Source organism: Somniosus microcephalus, chromosome 17, assembly GCF_052327205.1.
Source record: "Somniosus microcephalus isolate GS21.2 chromosome 17, FLI_Smic_1.0, whole genome shotgun sequence".
Classification (NCBI taxonomy): domain Eukaryota; kingdom Metazoa; phylum Chordata; class Chondrichthyes; order Squaliformes; family Somniosidae; genus Somniosus; species Somniosus microcephalus.
The window spans coordinates 37735276-37749866 of NC_141003.1; the positions used below are offsets into that span (position 1 = coordinate 37735276).

Consider the following 14591-nt stretch of genomic DNA (forward strand, 5'->3'; position numbering starts at 1 on the left):
GGCATCAATTTTGCTCCGCACATACGAGAACAAGAATTTAATTTTTCATTTATTGACCACAAGGTGTGACCATGCATATATATTCTACTAGCTGGGGAGCCCCGCGTTGCGAGGGCAATTTTGGGGCGCTTGGTCTCCCTGCCCGTGTGTGCCCCCTCTCCCTGTCATGTCCTCTCCCGGTCCTATCCCTCCCTCCCCTCCCCTCTCTCCATGCATATATATTCTATATATACACAATAAAAAGTTGACACACATCACACCTCAGATGTCACAGATTTCTGTGTCACATTTAAAAAAGCCAGTCCAACCTCAATGATTTTAGGATCTTTTAAGAACAGTTAGCCTCTGATTGACCCGAGGGAAGGTGCAGAAATTATGCTTTATGGCTTTAAGGAGACACACCAAATTACACAGCAGAATAATAAAGTGTGTGTTACATGGGATAATATTCCTGTCCTTATAAATACATCCTCATATGTATAGTGAACAGCATCACTATACATATCAAATTATAAATAAACTTAAATTTTTTTCTAAAAGGCAGAACTTTTTCTAAAGTGGTGCAAAAACTAGCACAGCAAGTTTCAGCTTTCAATGGTATTACTCTAGATTTAATAAGTGTAAATAATGTCTTAACTGAAAAAAAGTATGCATAAGTTTTCAAAAACAAATGAAAGTTTATAATACAATATATATAAGTTCAAAAGGAAGCGAATTAACTAGCCAAAATGAACATTCAAAGATTATTCAAAAATAAGTTATGCAGGGAAATGTTTCCTTCTTGCATGGTGTGTAGTGAAAGCATAAATAGGTTTTTTATTAAAAGAGTTGCGATTTTTTTACACAAACTGCACACAGGAAGTCTTTCCCTGGTTCTATCTCTCCTCTCTACACTCCAGTTTTATAGATAAATATCAGAAATACAAATTTAATGTTACAGCTTATTCGCTGTAGTTTTGTCAAAGGCAATGATACAGTCAGAGGATCACACACCACTAAGGCAGTTATTTTGATTCATTATAAAACAGTTCATAACTGTGGCATCAATATAGGAGATACTCATTTTCTCCAGTCAAAGTGTCACTACTGTATCTGCAGTATCCTCATCATTTTCTTCAAACTAATCAATTTCTCCAATTTTCATAGCTCTTGGCTTCAGATATCAAATTTCTCTTCACAGATGCAGTGCCCATTTTCTTCATAATCATCTCTGGTAACAACCAAGTCCATGAAATCTGAACTTTCAGAAAGCAGTTTTCCACCTTCCCATGAATGTGTGATAGGGCTGCAAGAAAGAAAAATCACCCAATGTTACTGTTCATTAAAGATATGAATTATACAGTAAAGATCACTAGAATTCCACAAGAGACTGGCACATTTTCACAGCAAAATTTGAAGACCGGCAAAACGCAACACAATCAATAAGAAAAAAGTGAGGCTGTAATATTCATGAAGGGGGGATCCCCACTTGCCAGGTACTGAATTAATTCATTTGTTGCTAGAGGGACATTTAGCGCTTTGCCATAATGACACCAAGCATGTTCCTAGGACAATGCATATGTGGACTGTAGCAATCACCATTATACCCTTTCCTCCCTTCCCGTGCCTGCATTTCCCATCTGATGTCCGTTTCTCCACATCAGATCTCCGAGTGACCCTTTCCCTTTCCTCCAGCAGCAGGGAGGGTTATTCCAGTATCCTCCAGGAGTGAAAAACTGTTCTTCTTTTCACTGGCACTACTGGATGGTAGGATGCCCCTGCTTCCAGGCACTCCGTCAATGGAGCAAAGCCCCGAGCAAGCATCACCAGCAGGAAAGCAAGGTCACAAGAGCACTCAAGTGCAGACTGAGTGAGTGGATGCTTGGACACAAAACCAGGCAAGCAGCCAGCTGTGCATGTATGTTCATTTTGAAAATGTAAAGTTGTCAGCCAATTCCTAGAATGAACATTAATAATCCCATTGATGCGCTATCAATTACTCATAAAAGACAGAGTTAAGAGAGTAACTAAAGGCTTTTATTAACAAAAGAATGAAGGTCTGCCTCGAGTGGTCAACCGGTCCAGAATACAAAGGGGCTGGGGAGCAGTCACCTTTATACTAGGACTTGTGGGAGGAGTCAGCCGAGGCATGTCCAGGCATGTACACAGTGGAATACAAACAGTGGTTTACCACACCCATCACAGATATTTCCACTAATACCCTTGTATACTCTGACCCTGTACTTGTTGAATGGTAATCTCGCTGTAGAACAATGTGATTGTGAGGTTATACAGTGATAATTCACAGCAGAATAAGTATTGTACAATGTATCAAGTGTACATACCTGCAGGACAATTTAAAGCGATAACATAAGAATAGCAATAATGAAAAGTTACTGAATTGAGTTTTTTTTAATGTTTAAATTAAGATAGAAGTGAAAATTAAAATCAAGACAAAAAGAAATCTATACTGGGGCCATATTTCAGCACCTCCAGTGAGCTTGTCAGAATGGTGCTGGCAGATACTGTGGGAAAACCCAGAGTCATCTGCTCATCCACTGACTGGCATACGGGGTGCATAGTCTGAGAGGGTATAAAGGAAAGAAAATGGGAATAAAAGTCATTCAAAATAAAGTTTAAAAGGTTCATAAATCACATTTTTGAAATGAAGTAATTAGTGGTATCTCTGCGACAAAACTTACTTTTCAGGCAGCAAAACAGATACATCATAATCACTTGGAGTAAGAGATCGGACATCAGCATAAACACGATCTCTGAACCCTGGCAGGAGAGAGTTGCCACCAGTCAGGATGATGTTCTTATAGAAATGTGGGTGCATCTCTAGATAAAATAAAAATAGGTTTAATTTTAAAAAGTTGGATTTGAACATGTTCAAAGGAAAATATAGATAGCTTACATGAATATTTAAATATAAATTATAATCATGCTGCTAGATAAGCACATCATAAGACTTGCCTTGATTTTAAAATTCTCATCCTTGTTTTCAAATCCCTCCATGGCTTCACCCCATCCCATCTCTGTAATCTCCTCCAGCCCTATAACCCTCAGAGAACTCTGCACTCCTCCAATTCTGGCCTCTTGTGTGGTGTATGTGCCTTTAAGAGCAATTATGGTGTATGTGCCTTTACGAGCCCCAGGTGTGCGTAATGCCGGTAATTGCCACTCGGGCTATATAAGCCTGTGTATTGTGTATATCCTTTAGAAACCCCCCCCCAGACTTGCTTAGTAAATACCTATGAACCAACTCCTGTCTTCAGTGTCTTTATCTACACACGGACACTACAGTGGCGACGAAGTGGAAACGGACTTACCTGCAATTCGGCAGCACCTCAAGGACATCGATTCCTCCAGCGTCCAGAAGACTCAAGGAAGTAAGAGAAACTGTGGTTTCACCAGCTGGCCAAGCTGGTGACAGGTACTGCGCTAATCCTTCCTGGGCGTCAGGCTGGAGCTCCAGCGGTGGGCTCTACAGCTGAGACAGGCAGCGAAATCGGAGGCAAGCAATAACGGACTGGGAGGGTGCACTCGAGATACAGCCGGCGGGGCAAGCAGGTCAGCGTTTAGACCTCCGTCGAAAACGAGTCTCCAACAGTGAATAAACGGAAACCACAGTAAAACAGCGTTGTTATCGGTAGCAGCGGCGGGAAAGCGCAGGAAGCGCCATATAGTTGCTACAGAGAGAAGAAAAAAAAAAAGCGCGGGAAGTGCCATATCTTTTCTGAAATGCCTAAATCTGGTAATATTGAGGCTTTTGATGGCGAAATAGAAGATTGGACCACATACGTGGAAAGAGTAGAGGTTTATTGCACTGCAAATGGAATAACAGATGAAAAAAAAGCTTCAGTACTTCTGAACTTAATGGGCGCGAAGACATACGGGCTGTTACGAAATTTAATCACTCCAGCCAAACCAAAGGACAAGACTTTTAAAGAAATTGTTGATACCCTGCAGGAGCATTTAAACCCAACACCGCTGCTGATAGCGGAACGATTCAAGTTCTTCAAGAGAAATCAACACAAGAATGAAAGTAACGCTGACTACCTAAACGAATTAAGAAAGCTATCAAAGTACTGCCAATTCGGAGCAGGACTATCGGATTATCTTCGAGACAAATTTGTTTGCGGTCTCTTAAGTGAAGGAACACAAAAAAGACTGCTTTCTGAAAAAGATTTAACATTGGACAAAGCTTTCAGTATGGCTGTATCATACGAAGCAGCAGCAAAAGGAGCTGCAGAGATACAACAAGAGACACAGGACTTCAGCACCCATAAAATGACACAGGAGTTCGGAAGATGTTATCGCTGCGGCAGATCCACCCATAACCAGAGGGACTGCTGGTTCAAGGGCAAAGCATGCAGGCAATGTGGTAAGATTGGACACATTGCACGGGTATGCCAATCTGGACAAAATAAATCCACTGACAGAAAACAAAAAATCAATAAAGAAAAGTACAGGAAGGTACAAGTGATGACGGACAATAGCTCCGAAGACCAGAATAGCAATAGCGACTCCGGAAACAAGAGACTAAGCTGTCTCAAATTACATAATGTACTTGCCAAAGAGGATTACCAAACCATTTGGGTTACCCTCACAATAGCAGGGTCCCCAGTTAAAATGGAGCTAGATACAGGATCAGCTCTAACCGTAATAAATCGACGAGATTACGAGAGGCTATTTTCGCATATACCTCTAAAAGACACATCCATTATCTTAAAAACATATACGGGGCAGAAAGTCTACCCCAAAGGAAAAATAAGGGTGCCTGTGGTATACAACGGCAAAGAAATACAAAAGTTGTATTTATACATTCTACAAGATGGTGGTCCACCGTTGTTGGGACGTGAATGCATAAGGAAGGTACGTTTAGACTGGCACTCCATTCAGGCACTGACGGTGACCAGTAAGGAAAAAAACAATGATGACATCATACCTGAACGATTAAAAGACATCTTGGCCAACGCCAAAGAAGTGTTTCAAGAGAAACTAGGAACCTTGAAAGGCATCACCGCCTCAATAAAAGTGGAAGATACAGCAATTCCAAAATTTTTTAAGGCAAGACCGGTGCCATACGCAATACGTCCGGCAGTCGAGGCAGAGCTGAAGAATTTGGAAAAGGCAGGCGTATTATCCAAAATAGATTGGAGCGAATGGGCAACACCCATCGTTCCAGTCATGAAAAAAACATTGAAAAATAACTCTGAGGAACAGAAAAAAATTCGCATCTGTGGGGACTTTAAGGTGACTGTAAACCCGGTCCTTCACACGGTACAGTATCCTCTTCCGAGGATAGAAGATATTTTCGCCTCACTATCCGGAGGGAAACGTTTCACAAAAATTGACTTGGCACAGGCATATCTACAGATGGAGGTTGAGGAGACCTCTAAAAAGTATCTCACAATAAACACACACAAAGGCCTGTACCAGTACAATCGACTGGTTTTTGGAATAGCATCAGCTCCAGCTATCTGGCAAAGAGCTATGGAGCAAGTCCTGCAAGGGATTCCGGGGACTCGATGCTACCTAGACGACATCCTTATAACAGGAGAAAACGACAACGAGCACCTTGTCAATTTGGAGCAGGTGCTCACTAGGCTGAAAGAACAGGGCCTACGAGCAAATCGCCCCAAGTGCGAATTTTTCCAAAATCAGATATCATATTGTGGCCACATAATTAATAAGGAAGGGTTGCATAAGTCACCTGAAAAAATTGAAGCAGTTATAAAAGCCCCAGCACCTGAAAATGTTTCACAATTAAGGTCATTCCTGGGATTAATAAATTACTATCATAAATTTTTACCGAACCTATCAACTATTCTACACCCTCTTAATGATCTTCTACAGACAGGAGTGATTTGGAAATGGAACGAAGACTGTAAATGTGCCTTCCATAAATGTAAAGACTTAATCACATCCGAGAAAATTTTGGCTCATTACAACCCATCACTACCAATCAGACTGGCGTGCGATGCATCCCCTTACGGCATAGGAGCGGTATTGTCCCATAGATTCCCTGATGGCTCGGAACGACCGATAGCTTTTGTGTCATGCTCATTGAACTCAGCTGAGCATAACTATGCCCAGATAGACAGGGAAGCACTCAGCCTGGTATGGGGAGTGAAGAAATTCAACCATTACCTACACGGACAAAAATTTACCTTGCTGACTGACCATCAACCCCTCATCTCCATATTCAACCCTAAAAAAGGTGTCCCCATTATGACGGCACAAAGACTAGAGGTGGTCCCTTTTTCTAGGGGCACACCAATACAACATTGAATACAAAGGGTCAAAACAGCATGGGAATGCTGACGGTTTATCACGCCTACCGTTGCCAACGATAGAAGAGGCACCTACAGTAGACCCAGTAGAGATATTCCACTCTACCATAGTGGAATGTCTACCGGTGACAAATTCTGCCATTGAAAGGGAGACAAGAAATGACCCTACTCTCTCACGGGTCTACGATTTAACAGTGAAGGGATGGCCAGCACATGGCGAACCACTGTTGCCAGCATTCTCGCAAAGAAGAGAACAGCTGTCAGTGTGCCGAGGAACCTTGATGTGTGGATCCAGAGTGGTGATTCCACCCAAACTCCAGGATAAAGTACTAAAGGAGCTTCACGAGGGGCATCTGGGTGGAGTGAAAATGAAGAACCTAGCTAGGGCGTTTGTATGGTGGCCAGGTATCGATGGAGACATCAAAGACATGACCAAGAGCTGCCTAGGATGCCAGAAGGTCCAAAATGCTCCGCCACAGGCCCCTCTACATCCATGGGAGTGGCCCTCATCTCCCTGGCAAAGGGTGCACATCGACTTTGCTGGTCCATTTATGGACTCAATGTTCTTAATCGCAGTTGATGCACACTCCAAGTGGCCGGAGGTAATAAAGATGTCCTCCACCACCACGGAAAAAACCATCACAGTATTAAGGACCATATTTGCCAGGAATGGGCTGCCGGAGCAGATATGTTCTGATAATGGACCGCAATTTGTGTCCGAAGAATTCAGAAAGTTCTTAAAGAACAATGGGGTAAAGCACTACATGTCCACCCCATACCATCCCGCCACCAATGGATTGGCTGAAAGGTTTGTCCAGACCTTCAAGAAGGCCATCAAGGCCATGGGTAATGAAGACATAAAACTTCAGCACAAGGTGGATAACTTCTTATTTGCATATAGGAATGCAACGCATATGGTTACTAACCAAACTCCCGCCATGATGTTCTACAATAGAAACCTAAGATGCCGGCTGGATTTGGTCAAGCCCAACATCCGAAGGGACGTGGAGAACCGGCAGTTTCAGGGCATGAATGAAAGGCCAACTAGGGCCTTCCAGATAGGCCAACCGGTTTTGGCCCGGGACTACCGTACCGAGAAATGGCAGCCTGGAACTATCTGCACACGATTAGGACCACTGATTTATACCGTGGACATCGGAGACAGCATAATAAGGCGCCATGCTGACCAAATCATCAAGTCATCCGAAAAGGGACAACCTACACCACCACTCTATACATCTAACGATGAAGTAGAGATACCCATATCTACCTCCGATCCGGTGATACTGGAGCCCGATGAACCCGACACTGGCCTTCAAGCCGAATCAGCCTTGCCAGAAGAACCTACTACACCACCAGAAACTACTACACCCCCGAGGCGTTATCCGGACCGAGTCAGGAAGCCTCCTGAGAGACTAACTTATAATTAATTAATACAGCAATGTATATTATTTTGCATATAACATGTAATTAATAATTACTTAAAATATGATGTACTAGTTAGCTAGAAGGGGAGGAATTGTGGTGTATGTGCCTTTAAGAGCAATTATGGTGTATGTGCCTTTAAGAGCCCCAGGTGTGCGTAATGCCGGTAATTGCCACTTGGGCTATATAAGCCTGTGTATTGTGTCTATCCTTTAGAAACCCCCCCCCCCCCCCCCAGACTTGCTTAGTAAATACCTATGAACCAACTCCTGTCTTCAGTGTCTTTATCTACACACGGACACTACATCTTGCACATCCCTGATTTTCATCGCTCCACCATTGGCGGCTGCGCTTTCAGTTGCTTAGGCCCTAAGCTCTGGAATTCCCTCCCTAAACCTTACTGCCTCTCTCTCCTCCTTTAAGACGCTACTTAAAACCTACCTCTTTGACCAAGCTTTTGGTCACCTGTCCCAATATCTCCCTAGGCAGCTCAGTGACAACACTCCTGTGACACACCTGGAGATGTTTTACTACGTTAAAGATGCTATATAAATGCAAGCTGTTGTTGTTGTTGTCTGAATGCATGTCATGACTCAAGTAATGTATATGCAAATAATCAGATGAAACTTGGCTTCCAGGCCTGAAGCTTCTCACCTTCAGGTAAACTTTGCACAGAATGAACAATTGCTTGCGGTATTCCCATCTCCTGAATGCCAATGTCAGAAGGGTGAAAGAGGATTTCAGGAACAGCAAATCTCTCATTAGTCAGACGCAGAGTCTGTTCACTTGTCTTGTATTTTCCACTAAAAACCATCTCTTCCAGAGGCTAAATTAAAAAACATTTAGCACAAACCAACACAATTGAGAAATTCTTAAAAAAATACACAACAAAACAGATGAAAACAGAGTCTCCTTTTCTGAAGAAGCCCCAAGATCCATATGCAGACTATTTGTCAGCAGCTAAATATAAACTTGAATAAGTTCTGTAAACAAGCAATAATTCTAAAATGAAGGATTTGAAGTAGTGTTCTGTGCTTAAAAAAAATTACCTCAATAATTTGAATTAAGTAATGCGAATGAGAGTGGAGAGCAGTGTTACCTTTAATTTTTGGGGGGCCGCATGGCCCCTTTAACGGGCTGCGTGACCCAATTAAAGTTCTGAGCATGTGCTTTTTTTTTCCAAATTAAAAGCCAACTCACTGGCTGCGCAGGACCCCTGGAGCGCCGTGTGGCCACGCAGCTTAAAATGAACATTGGTGGAGAGAGCGAGCCTGAGGGGGAAGTAGTACGAGAGGCCCACAGGTAAAAGTGGGAGAACCAGCAGCAGGGAGTCAGAGCGGAGAGTGCGAACCTGAGGGGAAGCTGTGCGAGAGACCCACAGGTAAAAGTGTGAGAACCAGCAGCGGGGAGCCAGTGAGAGCGGAAGTAGTGCGAGAGGCCCACAGGTAAAAGTGGGAGAACCAGCAGCGGGATGTCAGTGAGAGCGGAGAGCGCGAACCTGAGGGGGGAAGTAGTGCGAGAGGCCCACAGGTAAAAGTGGGAGAACCGCAGCGGGGTGTCAGTGAGAGCGGAGAGCGCGAACCTGAGGGGAAGCTGTGCGAGAGGCCCACAGGTAAAAGTGGGAGAACCAGCAGCGGGGAGCCAGTGAGAGCGATAAGTCAAGAGTCAGAGCACGAGCTGAACGCGGAACACCGAGAAAGAAATTCAGAAGTGATGTCACTGCTGCGGAGGGAATGGATTGGTGGGTAACAGGCAAGCGTCAGTTTGTTTTATTAAATTGTTCATTTTTTCTTCATTGGAATTCACTTGATGGTAGTTTTAGATTTATAGATATAAATAATTTCCAGTGTTTTTAGTTAACTTTTTACTATTTTAGTATCTCAGTCTTTCAGAAGTCAGTTTCTTAGATTATAGGTCAGTGTCTTAGCCGTCAGTGTCTTCGATTTTGAGAGTTCAGTGTCAAGTGTTTTAGTGGTCAGGGTCTCAGGTGATTTAGAGGTCAGTGGATTGCCTACCATGGCAGGCCAGTGGAGACCCATTGCATGCGCATCCTGTTCTATGTGGGAACTCCAGGACACTTCATGCTTCTGGATAACCATGTGTGCAGGAAGTGCTGGCTGTTGCTCGAGTTCAAGGAGCAGCTGGAGTCACTGCAGTGCATCCGGGAGTCAGAGAGTTTCCTCGGACGTATGTTCCAGGAGGTGGTCACCTCACTGGCATAGAAGGTGCAGGAGGTGAGGGAATGGATGGCCACCAGACAGGGTAAGAGGAAGTCACAGGTCGTGCAGGAATCCCCATACCAATGCCACTCGCTAACTGGTTTTCAATTTTGAATAAGGGGAGGGTGACGACTCCTTGGAGGAATGCAGCAAGAATCAAACCTCCGGCACCACGGGAAATTTGACTGCATACTGAGGAATAAGAAAGAGTAGAAATGCAGCAGTCATAGGGGATTTGATAGTTAGGGGCATAAACAGGTGTTTCTGTAACTGCAAGTTGATTCCCAAATGGTATGTTGTCTCCCTGGTGCCAGAGTAAAAGATATCACCAAGCGGGTGCAGGACATTCTGCGAGGGGAAGGGTAACAGCCAGAAGTCATGGTCCACGTTGGAACCAATGACACAGGTAGAAAAAGTGTTGAGGTCCTTCAGGCAGAGTTTCAGGAGCTAGAAAAAAAGATTAAAAAACAGGACCTGACCTCAAGGGTGATAATCGCAGGATTACTCCCAGTGCACGTGCTAGTGAGTATAGAAACAGAAAGATAGTGCAGGTAAATGCATGGCTGGAGAAATGTTGCAGGAGGGAGGGTTTCAGATTCTTGGGCATTGGGACTGGTTCAGGGGAAGGGGCACCTTGTGGACGGGTTGCATCTGAACAAAGCCGGGATCAATATTCTTACTGAGAGGTTAACTAGTACTAGTTGGGAAGTGTTTAAATTAATTTGGCAGGGGGAGGGGAACCAGAAAATAGCAGTAATGAGATCAGAGGACAGAGAGATATAAACAGCAGTAAAATAGAAATAGCCCAAAAATTGCAGGGACCAGATTGAGGAAAATAGCTAAAGTGACGAGGGCAGTATTAAATTGTATGTACGTCAATATCCAGTGTAACTAATAAGGTTGGTGAGCTGCAGGCACAAGTTGCCACATGGGATTATGACTTAGTTGCATCAACAGAGACATGGCTCAAACAAGGCCAGGAATGGGTTCTTAATATTCTTGGTTACATAAGAAATAGGAGCAGGAGTAGGCCATTCGGCCCTTCGAGCCTGCTCCGCCATTCAGTGAGATCATGGCTGATCTTCTACCTCAACTCCATTCAATTTCAATTTCAATTTTATTGGTCACATAACTAAATACAAGAAGTGTAATCTAGTCAGTGAAATGCTTTTTTCTTGACGAGCCGAGAGCACCAAGCAGCAAGAACACTTAGCTGCCTGGTGCGCACGGAGCTCGCAAGGACGGCAGCCATCTTCATCGGCGCCATCACAAAAAAACACATACCGACATATACATGCATACATACTTTAAATATAAATAAAGCAGACATAAAATAAATAAAAGACATAAAAAGACAGCACATAAAATGAACAAGCAATAATGTAAAAAAAGTAATTTCTACAGTAATTACATTGATATTTCTAACCAGGCTTCTAGAATAATCTCTGGTTACAGGGTGGCCGCACTGGGAGAGCATCGTGAGGAACTCACAACTTATAATTAAATAAATTTAATTAATTAATTAATTAATAAAATTAAATAAAGTGCCCCCTCAGTCTTTCTCTATGTTTCCATCTTGGTCTCTCTCGATGTTTCCTCTCTCTCTCTCTCTCTCTCTCTCTCGATGTATCCTCTGTCTTTCTCGATGTTTCCCCTCGGTTTCTTCCACACACCTGGCCTGCACATTACCCGTGGCTGTCCAACTTGGCGTCTTGGTAACCGGGTTCAGCTCCAGCTCTCATCCTTCAAACTGTCTCTCTAGCTCTCGACCTTCAAACTGCTCACTCCAGCTCTCGACCTTCAAACTGTCTCTCCAGCTCTCGCTCCTTCAAACTGTCTCTCCAGCTCTCGACCTTCAAACTGTCTCTCCAGCTCTCGACCTTCAAACTGTCTCTCCAGCTCTCGACCTTCAAACTGCTCTCTCCAGCTCTCGACCTTCAAACTGTCTCTCCAGCTCTCGACCTTCAAACTGCTCTCTCCAGCTCTCGACCTTCAAACTGCTCTCTCCAGCTCTGATCCTTCAAACTGCTCTCTCCAGCTCTCGACCTTCAAACTGCTCTCTCCAGCTCTGATCCTTCAAACTGCCCTCTCCAGCTCTCGTCCTTCAATCTGTCTCTCCAGCTCTCGACCTTCAAACTGTCACTCCAGCTCTCGACCTTCAAACTGTCTCTCCAGCTCTCGACCTTCAAAACATTCACCGGCCCTATCACCATATCTCTTGATGCCTTTACTAATCAGAAATCTATCGACTTCTGTTTTGAATATACCCAATGACTGAGCCTCCACAGCTCTCTGGGGTAGAGCATTCCAAAGATTCACCACCCTGTGTGTGAAGAAATTTCTTCTCATCTCAGTCCTGAATGGCCTACCCTTTATCCTGAGGCTGTGGTCCCTGGTTCTAGACTCCCCAGCCAAGGGAAACATTCTCCCAGCATCCACCCTATCAAGCCTTGTAATAATTTTGTATGCTTCAATGAGATCCCCTCTCATTCTTCTGAATTCAAGAGAATACAGGCCTAGTTTACTCAATCTCTTCTCATACAACAGTCCCGCCATCCCAGGAATCAATCTCGTGAACCTTCGTTGCACTCCCTCTATGGCAAGTATATCCTTGGTTAGGTAAGGAGACCAAAATTGTACACAGTACTCCAGGTGTGGTCTCACCAAGGCCCTATATAATTGGAGTAAGACTTCTTTACTCCTGTACTCAAATCCTCTTGTAATGAAGGCCAGCATACCATTTGCCTTCCTAATAGCTTGTTGCACCTGCACAGTCACTTTCAGTGACTCATGTACAAGAACACCCAGGTCCCTTTGAGCATCTGCATTCCCCAATCTTTCACCATTTAGGAAATACTCTGCCTTTCTGTTTTTTCTACCAAAGTGCATAACTTCACATTTATCCACATTATATTCCATCTGCCATGTTCTCACCCACTCACTGAGCCTGTTGAGATCCCCTTGAAGCCTCTTCACATCCTCTTCACAACTGACACCTAGCTTTGTAACATTTTGTATTATCAGCAAATTTGGAAATGTTACATTTAGTCCCCTCATCCAAATCATGGATATAGATTGTGAATAGCTGGGGCCCAAGCACCAATCCTTGCGGTACCCCACTAGTCACAGCCTGCCATCCTGAAAAAGACCAGTTTATCCCTACTCTTAGTTTTCTGTCTGTTAACCAATTCTCAATCCATGCTAGTATATTACCCCCAATTCCATGTGCCCTAATTTTGTTCACCAACCTCTTATCGAAGGCCAAGTATTCAGGAAGGATAGAGATGGAAAATGAGGGGGCATGGTACAGGAAACTTTGGTTTATCCGGAAGTTGTATGTCCGGAAACCTCGATCTACCGGCAGAAATCAGGAGCCGTTCTGTTAGGTTTTTTTTCTTCTCGTGACTTTGTTTTCAACAGTCGGGCTCTGGAAAGTCTCTCTGAAGCTGTTGCTAAGCTATAGAGACGCTTCCAAGGTACGGGCCGACTGTTTACAAGCTATTGCTAAGCAACAGTGTTTGTTGTCAGATACGGAGATGAAAACCTCTGTATGCTTCAACATTAACTTTGTATGTCCGGCAGTTTTGATAGATCAGCAACAGCTCGGTCCCGTCGGTGCCAGATATAACAAAGTTTCCTGTAGTATTGATTAAGGATGATGTTACAGTTCTAAATGGAAAGAATATACTAGATGGTTCTAGGACTGAATCTATTTGGCTTGAGTTGAGAAACAGGAGGGGGAGCTGTTATATTGTTGGGAGTATTTCTATAGAGCTCCAAACAGTAAGGAAATAGATGAGCAAATTTTTCGGCAAATTTCAAAGGTGGGTAACAAAAGTAGAGTAGTAATATTTGGAGACTTTAATTACCCTAATACAAACTGGTAAAAATGCTAACTGGACAAGAGCGAATTTCAGTGATTTAAGAAGGGAGCAAGCATAGATTGGAAAGGGCGATTGCCGGGTAAAGCAGTAACGGAGCAATGGAGAACATTCAGGGAAGAGATAGTTCATGTACAAACTAGGCATTTTCCTTTGAAGGAAAAAGGTAGAGCTTCCAAAACTAATGCGCCCTGGATGACAAAGGAAATAAAAGTTAAAATAAAACAGAAAAAGGAGGCTTATGACAAATCACAGAAGCAAGATTCAGTTAATAACCAGGAAGGTTATGGGAAGTACGGGAGGGAATTGAAAAAGTTAATACGGGAGGCAAAATGAGGTTGAGAAAAGATTTGCAGGCAACATTAAATTGAACCCTAAAACATTTTATAAACATATAAAGTGTAAATGGTTAGCTAGGGAAAAAGTTGGGCCTATTAAGGGCCCAAAAGGAAATCTTCATGTAGAGGACATGGCAAAGTATTAAACGAGTACTTTGCATCTGTCTTCACAAAGAAAGCGGATAATGTGAAGGTTACACTGAGGGAAGTTATGGACAAGATAGTATTAGACAGAGAAGACGTACTAAAAAGATTAGCATTACTGAAAATTGGTAAGTCACCTGGTCCAGATAGAATGCATCTTAGGTTGCTGATAGAAGCAAAGGTAGAAATAGCAGAGGCATTGATCACAATCTTTCAAGCCTCAGTGGATACAGGAGTAGTGCCGGAGGACTGGAGGGTTGCTAATGTTATACCACTATTCAAGAAAAGGGAGAGGGATAAACTGGG

General features: G+C 43.4%; 1 protein-coding gene across 2 annotated transcripts in view; it reads right to left on the reverse strand.

Moving 5' to 3' along the window:
* Positions 1-360: 360 nt before the first annotated feature.
* Positions 361-14591, reverse strand: part of actr6 (actin related protein 6) — a 48399-nt gene continuing 34168 nt past the window's right edge. For both annotated transcript variants that reach the window (XM_086010193.1, XM_086010192.1), the window contains 3 exons: positions 8358-8529; positions 2682-2820; positions 361-1285 (listed from right to left, as the gene is read on the reverse strand). In XM_086010193.1, coding sequence (XP_085866319.1) covers positions 1156-1285; positions 2682-2820; positions 8358-8529 — 441 coding nt within the window. In that variant the 3' untranslated portion in view covers positions 361-1155. The remainder of the gene's footprint in view (positions 1286-2681; positions 2821-8357; positions 8530-14591) is intronic.